At 18.7% G+C, this 15,347-nt stretch overlaps 4 protein-coding genes across 4 annotated transcripts in view; 3 read left to right on the forward strand and 1 right to left on the reverse strand.

Moving 5' to 3' along the window:
* Positions 1 to 21: 21 nt before the first annotated feature.
* PRSY57_1111200 (hypothetical protein) lies at positions 22 to 4,154 on the forward strand (the record flags this gene model as incomplete). Its single annotated transcript, XM_012908077.2, has 4 exons — positions 22 to 648; positions 736 to 801; positions 941 to 3,877; positions 4,083 to 4,154. The coding sequence occupies 4 exons, from the start codon at positions 22 to 24 to the stop codon at positions 4,152 to 4,154; spliced, it is 3,702 nt and encodes a 1,233-aa protein (XP_012763531.2).
* Positions 4,155 to 4,663: 509 nt separating this feature from the next.
* On the forward strand, positions 4,664 to 5,974 carry PRSY57_1111300 (hypothetical protein; the record flags this gene model as incomplete). The annotated part of the gene is made up of 1 exon (XM_012908078.2): positions 4,664 to 5,974. The coding sequence occupies one exon, from the start codon at positions 4,664 to 4,666 to the stop codon at positions 5,972 to 5,974; it is 1,311 nt and encodes a 436-aa protein (XP_012763532.2).
* A 253-nt stretch (positions 5,975 to 6,227) lies between these two features.
* On the reverse strand, positions 6,228 to 8,616 carry PRSY57_1111400 (hypothetical protein; the record flags this gene model as incomplete). Its single annotated transcript, XM_012908079.2, has 9 exons — positions 6,228 to 6,280; positions 6,400 to 6,526; positions 6,675 to 6,759; positions 6,918 to 7,138; positions 7,246 to 7,445; positions 7,545 to 7,695; positions 7,792 to 7,858; positions 8,300 to 8,382; positions 8,512 to 8,616. The coding sequence occupies 9 exons, from the start codon at positions 8,614 to 8,616 to the stop codon at positions 6,228 to 6,230; spliced, it is 1,092 nt and encodes a 363-aa protein (XP_012763533.2).
* Positions 8,617 to 10,513: 1,897 nt separating this feature from the next.
* The window catches only part of PRSY57_1111500 (hypothetical protein), a gene marked incomplete at both ends in the record, with an annotated part of 19,242 nt that continues 14,408 nt past the window's right edge, over positions 10,514 to 15,347 (forward strand). Inside the window, 4 exons of the mRNA XM_012908080.2 lie at positions 10,514 to 11,735; positions 11,926 to 14,214; positions 14,315 to 14,743; positions 14,879 to 15,127. Of these exons, the coding sequence (XP_012763534.2) occupies positions 10,514 to 11,735; positions 11,926 to 14,214; positions 14,315 to 14,743; positions 14,879 to 15,127 (4,189 nt within the window). The remainder of the gene's footprint in view (positions 11,736 to 11,925; positions 14,215 to 14,314; positions 14,744 to 14,878; positions 15,128 to 15,347) is intronic.

Below are 15,347 nucleotides of genomic sequence, written 5' to 3' on the forward strand. Positions count from 1 at the left end.
CAACGATTTAAATTGCTAAAGATGAAAATTTATGATTCTTTCCATAAAACCATAAATGATCACCTACACATTTTGAATGATAGAAAAGTATTGGATAGGGAAAAAAAAATGAATTCCTTAAATAATATTTACGATATGATATCCAACTTTTTTAATAGCAGCAATAATGAAGAAAAAGAAAATTTTTGTACATTTTTCCTTGAAAATTTATATGATCCATTAAATATTTTGATAAATGACGAATTCGATGAATGCAGAATATTTGTTCTAAAGATTTATTTCTTGATTGAAAAGAATTTAAATAATTTATTGCTAGATAATATTTTATTTAAAAAGTTAAAAAATGAAGACAATTTTGTATTTATATGTACAAGTCGATTGAAAGAAGATGAAAACAATAAAATTATTGAAGAAAAAGAAGATATACGATTAAAAATTGTTCAATTTTTATATACTATTCTTAGTAGACATAAGAACATGTATCAACAATCATCTACAATTATATTAAATATTTTTATATATCTTGAGCATATTTTGTCAGCTTTATCAATTCTCCTTAAAGATCCATATCCATTACTTAAAAAACAAACATGCCAATTATTGTATGAATTGAATATACAAAAGGAAACAAAGGAGGAATATAACAAAGTATTTCATTCAGCAAATATATAAATGAACATATATAATTTTTTTATATATATAATAACAAATATTTTTTCTGTATTCATTGTTCAGATTTATAAAGACCTATTAACAAATTTGTTAGGCAGTCTCCACGTCAGAAAAAATGATACTCGCGAGGTAGATAAAAAAAAAAATATATATATATATATATATGTGTATATATATATTTACATTTTATTTTTTCCTACTTTGTGTCATTGTTTCATTTTCGATATAGTTAATTTATCAACGCATAATTTGATTCCCCTCTTTGTAGGTTATTATTAAATGCTTAAAAATCATTACATGTATAAAGACCAATAGAAATTCTCTCCATACTGTAATAGAATGTTTTAAAAAATTGTGCAGAACAAACATAAGTAATAATGTTATTCATGAAATGATTAACTGTATCGAGATGTGGATTTTAAATATTAAAGATTTAAATAATGTGGAAAAGGCCAAACTTATATTTATAATTTTCCTATGTATGAATTTGAAGATTGTTCCTTGTACTATTAAAAGATGTTATGATGTTATCGAAAATGTATGTAATGATTTATATAAACAAAATACAAATAATAGGGACCATTTGAAAAATAACGAACATATATTATTATATACATTTAAAAATTGTGGAAAAAGTGAAAAAAGTAATTATGAAGAAGAATATAATAAACTATTAAATATTGAAAAAATAGAAGATATATACGACATTTTTTTTAAAAATATAAATTATATTTTTACATTTTCATTGAATAAAATATCAAACAATGTTCATAATTTTTTTTGTGAAATAAAAAAAGAATTATATTATGAAATCATAAGTTATGAAAAAAGTTGTTTGTTTCATAGTAATGAAGAACTTTTTGGTATTATTACTTTATTTTTATTATTGACACATAAGAATAGTTTTTTTTTTATTAAACATATTCTATCATTCATATATAAATCTTATATATCATTCAAGTATTTGAACTACCCCTCAACCCCATTATTAATAGATGATTTATTATTTGTATTACTTGAAAATATAAAATATCAACATGAACAAAATTATTCTTATCAATATGAATCGTTATTATATTTAAGTAAACAAGTCTATGTAATTTTAATATGTGGATATTTAATGCCTATCGAATTATGTATTATCGAAATAGCTAAAATGATATTTGATGAAAATGATGTTGAAAGGATACTCACAAAATTTTATCTATTTAATGATGAAAACGAGAATTATAAAGAATTCAGTTCAAATATAATAGAGACAAAAAATCATAATATAGAAGAGATGAATGAAAAATTTGTGCAAGAAAAAAAAATCAATAATAAACATAATAACTATAATAATAATATTAATAATAATAATGAATATATTTTTCTTAACAAAAACTTTCAAACATATCTACAAAAGTGTTATAATGATCTAAGGAAACAAGCGAATCAACCCTTTATTATAGAAGGAGCTTGTAGTGATAAAGAAAAAAAACACGAATTTTATTCAAACGATCATTTACTTATACATAATAAAAATAATGATATAGGTAACAATACAAATATTATAATAAATAAAATAGATGAAAGAAAACTAAACTCTATATTTTTCCAATATAGGAATGTTGAAGACAAAAATATAAGACAAACTGATGAAAAAAATATAAAACAAACTGATGAAAAAAATATAAGACAAACTGATGAAAAAAATATAAAAGAAAATGATGAAAAAAATATAAAACAAATTGATGGAAAAAATATAAAACAAATTGATGGAAAAAATATAAAAGAAAATGATGAAAAAAATATAAAAGAAAATGATGAAAAAAATATAAAAGAAAATGATGAAAAAAATATAAAAGAAAATGATGAAAAAAATATAAAAGAAAATGATGGAAAAAATATAAAAGAAAATGATGAAAAAAATATAAAAGAAAACGATGAAAAAAATATAAAAGAAAATGATGAAAAAAATATAAAAGAAAATGATGAAAAAAATATAAAAGAAAATGATGAAAAAAATATAATTTGTTATTCTTTAAATGAATATGATAAGAATACATCTATTATTTATCAAAATAAAAAAATTCTTCTTATAATACTTTCTCAAATATTAGGTGGCTATTACGTAAAAAAATATTCACAAAATAATAAAAAGGAACATGTATTCAATGAAGAATGTATAAATTTTCTTTTTTATCTAATACATGAAAATATAATATATGAAAACAATGATTCTTATCCATACATATTAATCACATTAAAACATGTAATACATATAATTGAAAAGGAATGTAAAAAATATACTAATATTTTATTTCACTTTTTAATAATTTTACAAACTAATCCTAATTTTTGTTCTCATACTCAAATTAATAATTTAATGGAAGAAATAGAAAAATATGGTGAAACAAAAAAGATTTATTTTTATAATTATGAATATTATAATTTTATAAAAAATATTAACAGTATAATTAATCTAAATGATTTCAATAATTTTAAATATCATATTGATATGTTAAATATACTTTTATGTAATATAAGTAATGATATACTTAATAAATACTCAAAAGAACTAATGAATTTTTTTTATTTAATAATTAATAAAGAATTAAATTCATTGATTAAACTAGAATTCTTATTATTTTTAAATTTATTTATTTTAAGAAAAAAAAATGTATCTACTTTTTTTTTAAAAAACGGAAAGGATATATTAAAAAATATATTGTTACCATTATGTACTTGGAAAGCTGGCTTAAGTGAAGCACAAACAAGAAAAAGCGTCTTATTTTGTATAAGAGAATTATTTATTAATAATGTATTACATGTAGATATATTTAAAAATAATATATTAATACAAAATTTAATATGTGTTCTTAAATCTCAAATAGATGATACATGGAATCATGAAAATAGAGAAATATCTATATATATATGTTCATATATTGTAAAATATGTAACAAATAATAACATCATATTAGATTTATTAGATTATCTAATAAAATTATTAGATGATTCAAATATTTCTATACGTATATGTACGACAACAGGTATACACTCCATTTTTCAAAATAAAAACTTGGTATTATCTAAAGAAAAGTGTGAATATATTTTTCCTCTTCTTCTCTTACATATGGATGATGATTACGAAGATGTTAGTAAAAATATTTTTTCTATACTAAAGATAGCAAAAGGGATTGACAAGGACACATTCATTAAGGTACATTCAAAATGGTTAACATTATGTATATATATATATATATTTATATTTATTTATTTATATTTTAATAATTACATATGGCGTTTAAATATAAACATGACAGTTCATTTTATTATGAAAAATAAAAGATTATATTTTGACTAATTTTTTTTTCATATCCTAAATATAAGATACATCATTTTTTATTTTTCTATTTTATATGAAGCATGCCAAGAATTCATCAGAATGTTCACACCACGCAAAGTCATATAAAAATCTTTTGATGAATGAAGTTTGAAGATGTTATTACATTCACATAACATCAATATACGTAGCAAAATAAAATTAATTCAAAGGGAAATTAACACACATATATATATATAAGTGTGCATTTAGTATATAGGTTTCTTTTCTTTTCTTTTCTTTTCTTTTTTTTTGTTTATTTTATTTTTATTTTTGTTTTACTTTTTCTTTTTGCCCCTAATCATAAAAATGAACAAACTTAAAAAGTTGTATGCAAACGCTTGTTGACCATATATATATATATATATATATATATATATATATATATATATTAATAATATGAAATGATTTTAACAGTGAAAAAAAAAAAAAAAAAAAAAATATTCATGTCACCTTTCTATATTCAAAATGATTTATCATGTCCTACCATAAAAAGCATTCATACTAATAATACTTAAATATCAATATTGATCATGTTTATGTAGAAATAAAGTAAAATAAAATAAAACTAATATTTAACAAAAAAAAAAAAAAATAAAATAAAATAAAAGATTATTCTTTCCTATGGATCATAAAAAAATAATATTTAAAAAAAAAGGAAAAGAAAAATTGAATAAGAAAACATTTGATGTGTCACCAAATTATGTAAAGTTATTTGTAATACCAGATGAATGTTTAATAAATTTAATAGATAAATTTATTAACAACGTGTTTGACGAGGAGAATTATATACATACCACAAAAAAGATGAAAACAAATAAAAAATGCATAATCACGAATTTATTAGAAGCACAAAAGAAATTTTTTGAATGTAAAATGATTGAAAATCCACTATTCCATTATAATATTAATGATGATGAGTTAAATGTTATTTATAATAAATGTAATAGAAATAAAATTCATTTTAATTTATTTTATGAAGCAAGAAGAATATTAGAACTTGTTAAAGTAAATTATAAAACATATGATAATTATGAAAACATCATATTTAATAATGAAAATATAAATATAAATAAAAAAAAAACATTTTTAACAAGATATGAAGTAAAAAATTATATCATAAAATATCTACAAAATAGTGGAATTAAACACAACGTTCAGATTGAATTTAAAGAAAATCTTATATCAGCTATCCAAATATTCAAAAAAAATAATTCATATTATATACAGTTACAATGTCATGATATGACAAGACAAAAAATACGTGCTTTATGTAATCATGAAATAGGAACACACTTATTAAGAATGATTAATCATCATTATAATGAATTACAAAAATTTGGTATTAATAATATATGTAATGTAACCGAAGAAGGTTTAGCTGTTATTAATTCAATGTATTCATTAAAAAAAAAAAAAAATCATTTATATCTTATATCTCCAGCATTGAAATATTTAGCCGTATGTTTAGGAAATTTCTATAGCTTTTCAAAATTATACAGGTTTTTAAACAACTTTGTAATAGATAAAAATAAATGTTTTAAGATATGTGCAAGAGTTAAGAGAGGATTAACAGATACATCTTTACCAGGAAGTGTATATCATGATCAATTATATTTTATAGGTTCATATAGTATATTAAAATGGTTTAAAAATATTGATTTTCCTTTATTATATTCAGGAAATATAGGTTTATCTTATTTAAATACTATATCCAAATATGTTAATACAAAAAATAATTTATTACCATATTTTCTCGCTAATCAAAAAAAAGTGAATTCTTATATGAAATTCTTAGAGAACGTTTCTTATATTAATGGAATAACACCAGAAAAATGTGCATTCATACAAAATGGGAAAATACTGAAAAATATAAAAAATAAAAATATAAATATAAATAAAAATATAAATATAAATAAAAATATAAAAATATAAATAAAAATATAAAAATATAAATAAAAATAAAAATATAAATAAAAATATAAATATAAATAAAAATATAAATATAAATATAAATAAAAATATAAATTTAAATAAAAATATAAATAAGACTGTATAATTCTCATAACTACATTATAATCAAATGTTTCTTTTTTTGTAAATATTAGAAGACAAAAAAAAAAAAAAAAAAAAAAAAAAATATATATATATATATATATATAAATTCCTACATAGTCCAGTAAACTATCTAATTTTTTCCTTTAATATTTCCATTGTATGTTAAAAATTCAATATTTTCATCTAAAAAGGAAAGAATAATGAAATAACGAAAAATAATATATATATATATATATATATATATATATATATATATATATATTTGTACATATATTCCTTTATTTTATTTTTTATATTTTTGCCTAAGTTGTTTTTCATGGCTTCCATATAATTATCATCTTTTAAGGATATCTCTTTTTTCGCCTTATTTATTATATATATGGTATCTTTTATATATTTATATATATAATCCAATTTCTTAAGAATATCCTGAAATATAAATAATAATTTATTTATCATAATTTGGGGAGGTTTAATATATATATATATATATATATATATATATATATTTATATTTATATTTATATTTATATTTATTTATTTGAAATATGTTAAAACTTTGTGGCTTTATTATTACTTCTTCTAATATATTAAAATTTGCAGTGTCCATAAATTGTGTATCTTCCATAATATCTTGAGGTTTATTTTTCTTGTCCAAACTCCTGGATATAATAAATTTGTATATAATATGAATAATATTATGTATGTAATAATTTTATTTTTTCATAAGATTTATATGCACCAACACACATTTGTGTTTAATAAAAAATAATTCTTAATCATCTTTTTTATTTTTATCTAATAATTTTCTTTTTGTTACGTTTTATCTTCATCCTTTTTAATATTATAATGTCTTAATTCAGGAAGAAATGTAGAGAAACGACTTAAAAAGTTATCAATGCATGAAATTATTTTATTTAATAATAGAGCCTTTTTATTATGTTCATTTATATTTTCTTTCAGTTGCTCTTCTAAATCTTTCTCTTTTTTCATAACCGATTCGGAGGTATGGACAAGAGTTTTATATTCACCTTCTTTATTCTATAGAGTGATAATATATATATATATATATATATATATATATATATATATGTATATGTATATGATTATATAACATAATAACAATATGTAATAATAATAAATTATACTGTTAGTGTTAAATTATTTTTCTCTTCCATATTTTTTATTTTATCCTTTATAATATTTATTTTGCTTTTTAATTTCTCCTGTTTCCTTCTTATGAATTCTCTCGAATTAAATATTGTTTCCAACCTATCAAACATATCTAATTGTACAAATTCGATCGACGTTTCTTTAAACTTGCTCAAAAAACTAAGACACTTTTCTTCTACAAAGAATATTATATGTATATATATATATATATATGTAATTATTAATATCTTCATTTATCATATGTTTTTTTTTCTTTTCATTTTTTAAATCCAACTTTCTTCACTTTCGTGTGTAGCCTTTTTTATTCTATTGTGCATATCTCCAATTTGCTCTTTAAACCTTTTAATTTCTAAATCATATTCTTTAATTTTTTTTTCTTTGTTTTTTATTTTTTCTTCTAAAATTGTTTGTCTATCATAATTATCCTAAAATTTTATAAGTATTTATTTATTCATTTAATTATCTTCATATTTTGAATCGTTTTGTCATTTTTTTTTTTTTTTTTTTTTTTATGTGGATACATTCATGGCTTGTTCATATTCTTTATTTAACTTTTCCCTATTTTCATTGTAAACTTTTTCCTTAAAACTATATACAATTAGAAAAAAGGAAATATGTATATTTTTTTTTGCATATATTATTTTTAATAAATAAAAATTCATATTATTATCTTTCTTTCAACATATATATATATATATATATATTCATATTATTTATTTTATTGATGATGAACATGTATTATATTCTACTTCTCAGGTATAACAAATATTATATTCATATAAGTAACATGGAAATTCTTTTTATATATTCCTATATTTACATAAAGAACTTTTCAATCTTTATTTATTTATTTGCTTATTTTATTCATTATTTTATTATTTTTTTTTTTTTTGAATATAATTTATATATAATGATTAAACATGATAATTATATAGAAGGATGTCTAAACTATGGATACATACATATAAATATACATACATATAAATATATATACATATAAATATATTTTAGTTGATTTATCTTTTCAACCTGAAGTAATTCTCTTTTTCATTAAGGAACTTTCGAATATCAGCATTTTTTGTACTTAAATCTTTATTCTTACGTCTTAAATCCTTACATAAATAATAAAACAAAAAAAAGGAAATAAGATAATATATTATGACCACACATACAAAAAAAAAAAAAAAAAAAAAAAAAAAAATATTTTTATTAATCTTATATTTCCTTTCATATCTTAGTACTCTTAAATTCAACTGTTTTTTTATTAATAAAGGAATATCAAGATTTTTAATGATGGATGTAGACATTTCTATATTTTGTTCGTCATGTTCATTTAGATTTTCCATTTTTTCTTACAAATTCTTTAAAATTAACATAAGAGGAAAATAGAAAAAAAAGAGAAAAAGAAGATATAAAGCTTTGACAAATATATAAATAAAATATTAGTAATGAATATGATAAGTATATATATATATATATATATATTTACATTAAAATTATATATATTTCTATGAGTTATTATTATGGAGAGAAATTATTATTTTTTTATCAAGAAGAAAAAATAAAATAAATAAAGAGGGGAATATCATTTCCCGTATACACATTTATATTTTTTTTTTTTTTTTTTTAGCATACAAAATGAAGATTTATATTTCGTAATTTTTGGGCCTTATATTAATTTTAATTAAAAGAATATATATATATATATATATCAAAAAAATAAATAAATAAAATAAAAACCTATATATATATTTATATATATGTATATATAAACGTTTATTTTATTTTTTCTTAAAATGTAATTTTCCAAAAAATATATGTAGTACTACATTATTAAATATGTAGGGTATAATTATTTATAACCATTATAGGTATGATGCATAAGAGTGCATAAGGATATTTCTTCATTATATATATATATATATATATATATACATATATTTATATATCCTTTTTTTTTTGTGAAAAGAAAAAGACGATATATCCTGTATTTCAAGTGAAATATGAGTTACCACTTATGTATCGTCAAAAGAATAACCTTCATTTTAATAATAGGATTAATAATAAAATAAATAAATACATATATATATATAATAGACATATAAAAAATATACATATTTTTAACTATATATGTTTATTTCATGTTTATGTAATAAATGCATACAATTTTTAATATATGATTATAAATAACCTACAATTATAAAGTTTTTTTTTTTTTTTTTTTGTTTAATATATATTACATATATATATATATATATATATATAATTTGTTTTATAGTTTTTCTTCTACTTATAAAGAAGAATTATATATCATTAATCTTAAATATAATTAAATATTTATTTTATAAATTTTTTTTTGTCTTATTATTATATATATTAGTAATTATTTTATTCACCTAATTTTTTGTTTGCATGACAAAAAAATATGTATTCATTCTATAAAAAACTATTCTTATTAAAACTTAATTAATTCTTAAAATAGCATACTTGTTGAATTCTTATAAAATTAACAAGCTATAATAAAATCTTAAAAATTATTATTTTATATAAAAAAAAATATATTTATATATATAACTAGATCTATGAAAAATGTTGAACGGTTGTAGATTATATTCATTTTTTCCTCTTTCTCTTTTTTTCTAAAACTTATAATACAATTTGAAAAAAGAAAAAAGAAAAAAAAAAAGAAATTATTCAATTTATTGGATATATATACATATATATATATATATATATATATATATATATATATATAACAGTATGTTTTTTATTAATAGTAGAGGAGTCCTATATAAGTTGATATGTTTAGTGTGTATATTTCAAAGAGGTAAAAAAAAAAATATATTTATTATATGCGATACCTTATTTTATTATTTTATGTAATATTAAAAACATACATATATTACATGATATATTATATATATGTTCTATATAGGTTATTATGGTAATGGTTCATCCTTGAGGAGTCCTTTCTTCAAAAAGGTAACATAAAATAAAACAAAAAAAAATAAAATATAAAAGCATGTCTCATATATGAAAAATGGAATCTATTAAATAAATAAATATATAAATATATATAAATATATATATATATATATATATATATATATATATATATATATATAATACAATTAATTTTTATCATTTTCTTACACTTTTTTCCACTTGTAGATATTTAAGGATAATAAACGTAAAAATAAATCAAAAAAAAATATTTATGTACATGTATGTATCCGCTCATATATGCGCACATATACCATACAACATGTTTATTATTTCATTTTTATAGAGAATGGAGGTAATATGTCGGTTCAGAAATATTCTTATGGAGGTTTTGTGAACGTCCATAAATTTTTATCAAAATCCAGTATGAGTATCATAAAAGAAATTAAAATTGAAAATAATTTATCCAGTGTTATTAATAAAATAAAGGATATGGATAAATATAATGACAACATATATGAAAAAGTTGGCAACTCATGTTCTATATATATAGAAAAACTATTTACAGAGACGTACTTAGATATAGACAAATCAATAACATTATTAAATGAATTATTAATTAAAGAAGTAAAATATTTATTATTAACTAATAATGATATAATATCAGAATTAAGTAGAAATAATGAAAAGAACTTTCGAAAACATTTAGTGAATAACTTATATGAAGAATTTTTACAACAAGAACAAAAAGAAGGAGATGAAGAAGAACGTGGATTATTATATATTAACAAAATAGATATGGCAAATAAATTAAGACAAATATTAGATTTATATTCCATGGAACAACCTGAAGCTCAAGAAATTATACTTAGTTTAATACAAATAGATACATCTAAAATAATTATTGATCATAAATCAATAAATAAAAATTTTGATCTTTTATTAAATTCTAAAAATCCCTATTCTATCTTAAGACAATTCTTTATTGGGAATGAAGAAATTATAAATGAATCATTTTTAAGGAAATATTGGTTTTGTTTAAAAAATTTATATTTATTTCATAAAACATATAATAATCATGTCTTATCTATATTAGGAGATGAATTTAAACATAACATTATTCAATATATACAAAATATTATATGTAATAAAAAACAAATATCTATTAATAATTATAATAATGAAGAAAGTTATTTTCTGAATAGATATTATTATTTTGATAGTTTTATTGCTCTAGTTATATCTAAAGTACATAATATGAAAGTTTCTATATTAAACGAAAATGGTATACTTATATCTATTCATATGAATACATTACCAAATAAATATATTCAATTAGTTTCAACAAAGTATTTTTCGAACACATTAATATCTAATAGATTATTTGATGATCTAACATATTTATTAGTTAGTGAGCATTTTTCTGTTCATAAAAATATAACTAATTTTGAAATATCACCTACTTATCTGGATAATGTAGAAATGAATTCTATCGAAAATAATTATAACATCACAAATGAAAGTAATCCCAACATATAATCCTAAAAAAAATGAAATATTTTTACACCATGTCGTGAATAAAATATATAAATATAAATATATATATATATATATGTGTGTGTGTGTGTTTGTGTGTGTGTGTTTGTGTGTGTGTATTTTTTTTATACATTTTGTAATTTTCTCACTTTATCTATGTTACCCCCCTTTTTTAGGCATAAAAATAAGCCCGCTTTCATCACAAGAAAATGATGATATAGAAAATTGTATAAACAATGATATTAAAACATCTTCAGAAGAACAACAAAATAACCAACTTAAATATTACAAATCATTAAAGGATGTTTTGTCTCATTATAAAAAACTTCATTCTTTTAATGAAGAAAGTATTTATCTTTTACTTCTTAATATAATTAAAGGTAATTTAACAAATTTAAGTTTATTATTTTCATTAGAAATACTTAATTATCTTGACATATATTGTGATGATTATTTGGAAAACGAACAAGAAATTGATGAAAAAGGTTCTGAATATATAGAATATATAAATAAAAAGAAAAAAATGAAAACAAACAAAAGATTCAAAAATAAACATAAAAGTAAAAATTTAACTTTCCATTTTTATTATTATGATACACCAGAAGTAGATAATATTTCAAATGATATCATGGAAAATACCAATCTCAGTAATATATATGATAATGATGTATTGAAACAATTATACAAAGATATTGATGATAACAATATATCATATTCTCCATCTAATGATATTCAAAAAGTAATGAAAGATCAAAATAATGAAATGAAAAATATTCCACAAAATGATAAAAAAGAATTACTATTTAACAATAAATCAAACATTAAACAACCTGATATTCCTAAGCTATTAAATAATGAAATTAATATATCTTTATTAGATACTTTAAATAAATCTACTAATAAAATATCAAATGAAAATTTATATAATACATTATATAACTCTATAACACATAAATCTATTCAACATTTAAATAAAACTTTATTAGATCTTCCAGACTTATCAAATGATAATATAACAAAATATTCAACCAAATTAAACTCGGGAAATATATTTAATGTAGAACATTTTAATAATTTGATACAAAAGGTGCAGGATCCTACATTAAAGGATGAAAAGAAAAATCAACAAGGTGATAAATATATTTTTCTTCAAAATAAATCGGAGTTTATAAATAAGGACAAGGATGATACAAAAAAGGACACAATGATAGAAAATGAAATTGATATGTATAGAAATATTGACAGATGGAATAATATCGCTATTTCAAAACATGCTCATCCTTATCAAAATAATCATCCTTATCAAAATAATCATCCTTATCAACATAATCATCCTTATCAACATAATCATCCTTATCAACATAATCATCCTTATCAAAATAATCATCCTTATCAAAATAATCATCCTTATCAAAATAATCATCCTTATCAAAATACATCTGATACCAAACCTTATGATAATTCTAATCATCATAATATTGACGATGAGACAGTTAATTTTCTAAACATTTCAGGAAATGATGAATCTCATAAAACAAACAGAAAGACAAACGATAAAAATAAAGAAAATGATATATTAACAAAGAGTAAAAATAATAATGACAGAAATGTTAAAAAAGGAAATGAAGATAGTAATATTTCTATGAATGATTTAATGTTAAATTCCAAATATTTTAAAAACTTATGTAAAAAGAAAAAAATGATGGAAAAGGAAAAAATGAAAAGTATTAGAGAATTAAAAAAAGATCTACTAAAAGCTAAATATACAATGTTTAATAAAAAATCTTTATTTTTAAATGAACAGAATTTAAAAAATATTTTCGAATCAACATTTTTTGATACTAAACAAATGAAAAATTCTATAATACAAATTATTTCTTCATATGAAATAGGACATTTATCTGATCTCTTAAACATTAATATGAGTAATATAAATTCTCATTTTTATAAATTAAAAAATGTATTTCTCAATAAAAAAAAAACACTTCATTATTTTAAATTAAATACAAATCAATATGTCATTCATAAAATCGAAAACAAATTATATTCAGTATTTACTCTTGTTTGGATACATTATACAAATTATTTAAGAAAAATATTAGATATTTTTTCAACCAAAGAATTGTATTTATTAGCTAGAAAATATTATCAACTAATTCATACAAATCACGATGAATATAATTTAATTCTACTTAATACATATGGATTTACACATGTATTTATGATGTATATAATATTAACTTATATAGGAAAAAATGTCTATTTTATAACTTCAAACAAATCAATACATATAAAACATGAAGTATTAGATAATCATAATTCTATACATATAGTACAAGCATGTAATGGTTCTTATATTATAACTACGAATAAATGCGTATCCGACATTTTAAATAAAAATTTACTGAGTAATAGGAAAATTCATGTGGGATATGACTTGAATTTGTACACAACACTTTCAGTTGGTAAGAAAAAAAAAAAAATAAAATATATATATATATATATATATATATATATATATATATATTCATTTATTTATGTATGTATTTACCTTTTTGTGTATAGATAAAAATATCCCATATATAAATAATAAAACAGAATTAGAAAGTGAAAATATAAATGCCCTACCCAAAAAAAGTACAGATCATATGCTATCGTCTATAGATTATGGTATCATATCTCATAATATACAAGAAAAAAAAAAAGACACTGAACATTTTAATTTTCTCACTATTTATAGAAATGAAAATGCTTATAACATAAATCAAATTCCATCATTAATAACAGCTATTTTATGTGGAAAAAACTATGATAAGAATAACATAAAAAAATGTACAAAAGATGAGAATATATTTTCTTCCTTTAGTAAAAAATTAAATTTAATTATACAAAAGTTTTATGATAATAATACAAATTTTAAGCATATTTCTCTTTTATCAAAAAAAAACATCAAACAAAATGTTTTTATCAACTTTTATCAAAATGAAAAAATACGTAAGACATAATAAAAAATATAACATATATATTTTATACTAAATGTAAATATATTTATGTGACATATATATATATATATATATATATATATTTATTTATTTATTTATATTTATATATTATTTTTTATTATGACAGTTTTGAAAACATTGGTGTCATACATGTACAACATGTTAGAAGACATCGACAATTTGTATAAAGAAAAAGAAATAAGACATCATCTTTCCTTTGTCTATAATATAATAAAATTGTATATACTAAAAAATAAAATTTATGATAATACATATGATGCATATTTGTATTCAATAGAGGAAATAATTTTTAAGTATAAGTTGTATAACCAAAAATTATTTCAAATTCTTAAACATTTAAAAATTAAACATGAAGGTAAGATATCATTATAGATGATTAAAAATATTAATGAACATTATTTGCTTGTGTACAATTCTTATAATATAATATATATATATATATATATATATATATATATATATATATATATATATTTATATTTATATTTATATTTATATTTATGTTTATATTTATGTTTATATTTATGTGTTTATTAATCATACTTATTTTTTTTATGAACCCTTTTATTATAATC

This window comes from Plasmodium reichenowi, chromosome 11 (assembly GCF_001601855.1).
Source record: "Plasmodium reichenowi strain SY57 chromosome 11, whole genome shotgun sequence".
Lineage (NCBI taxonomy): Eukaryota > Apicomplexa > Aconoidasida > Haemosporida > Plasmodiidae > Plasmodium > Plasmodium reichenowi.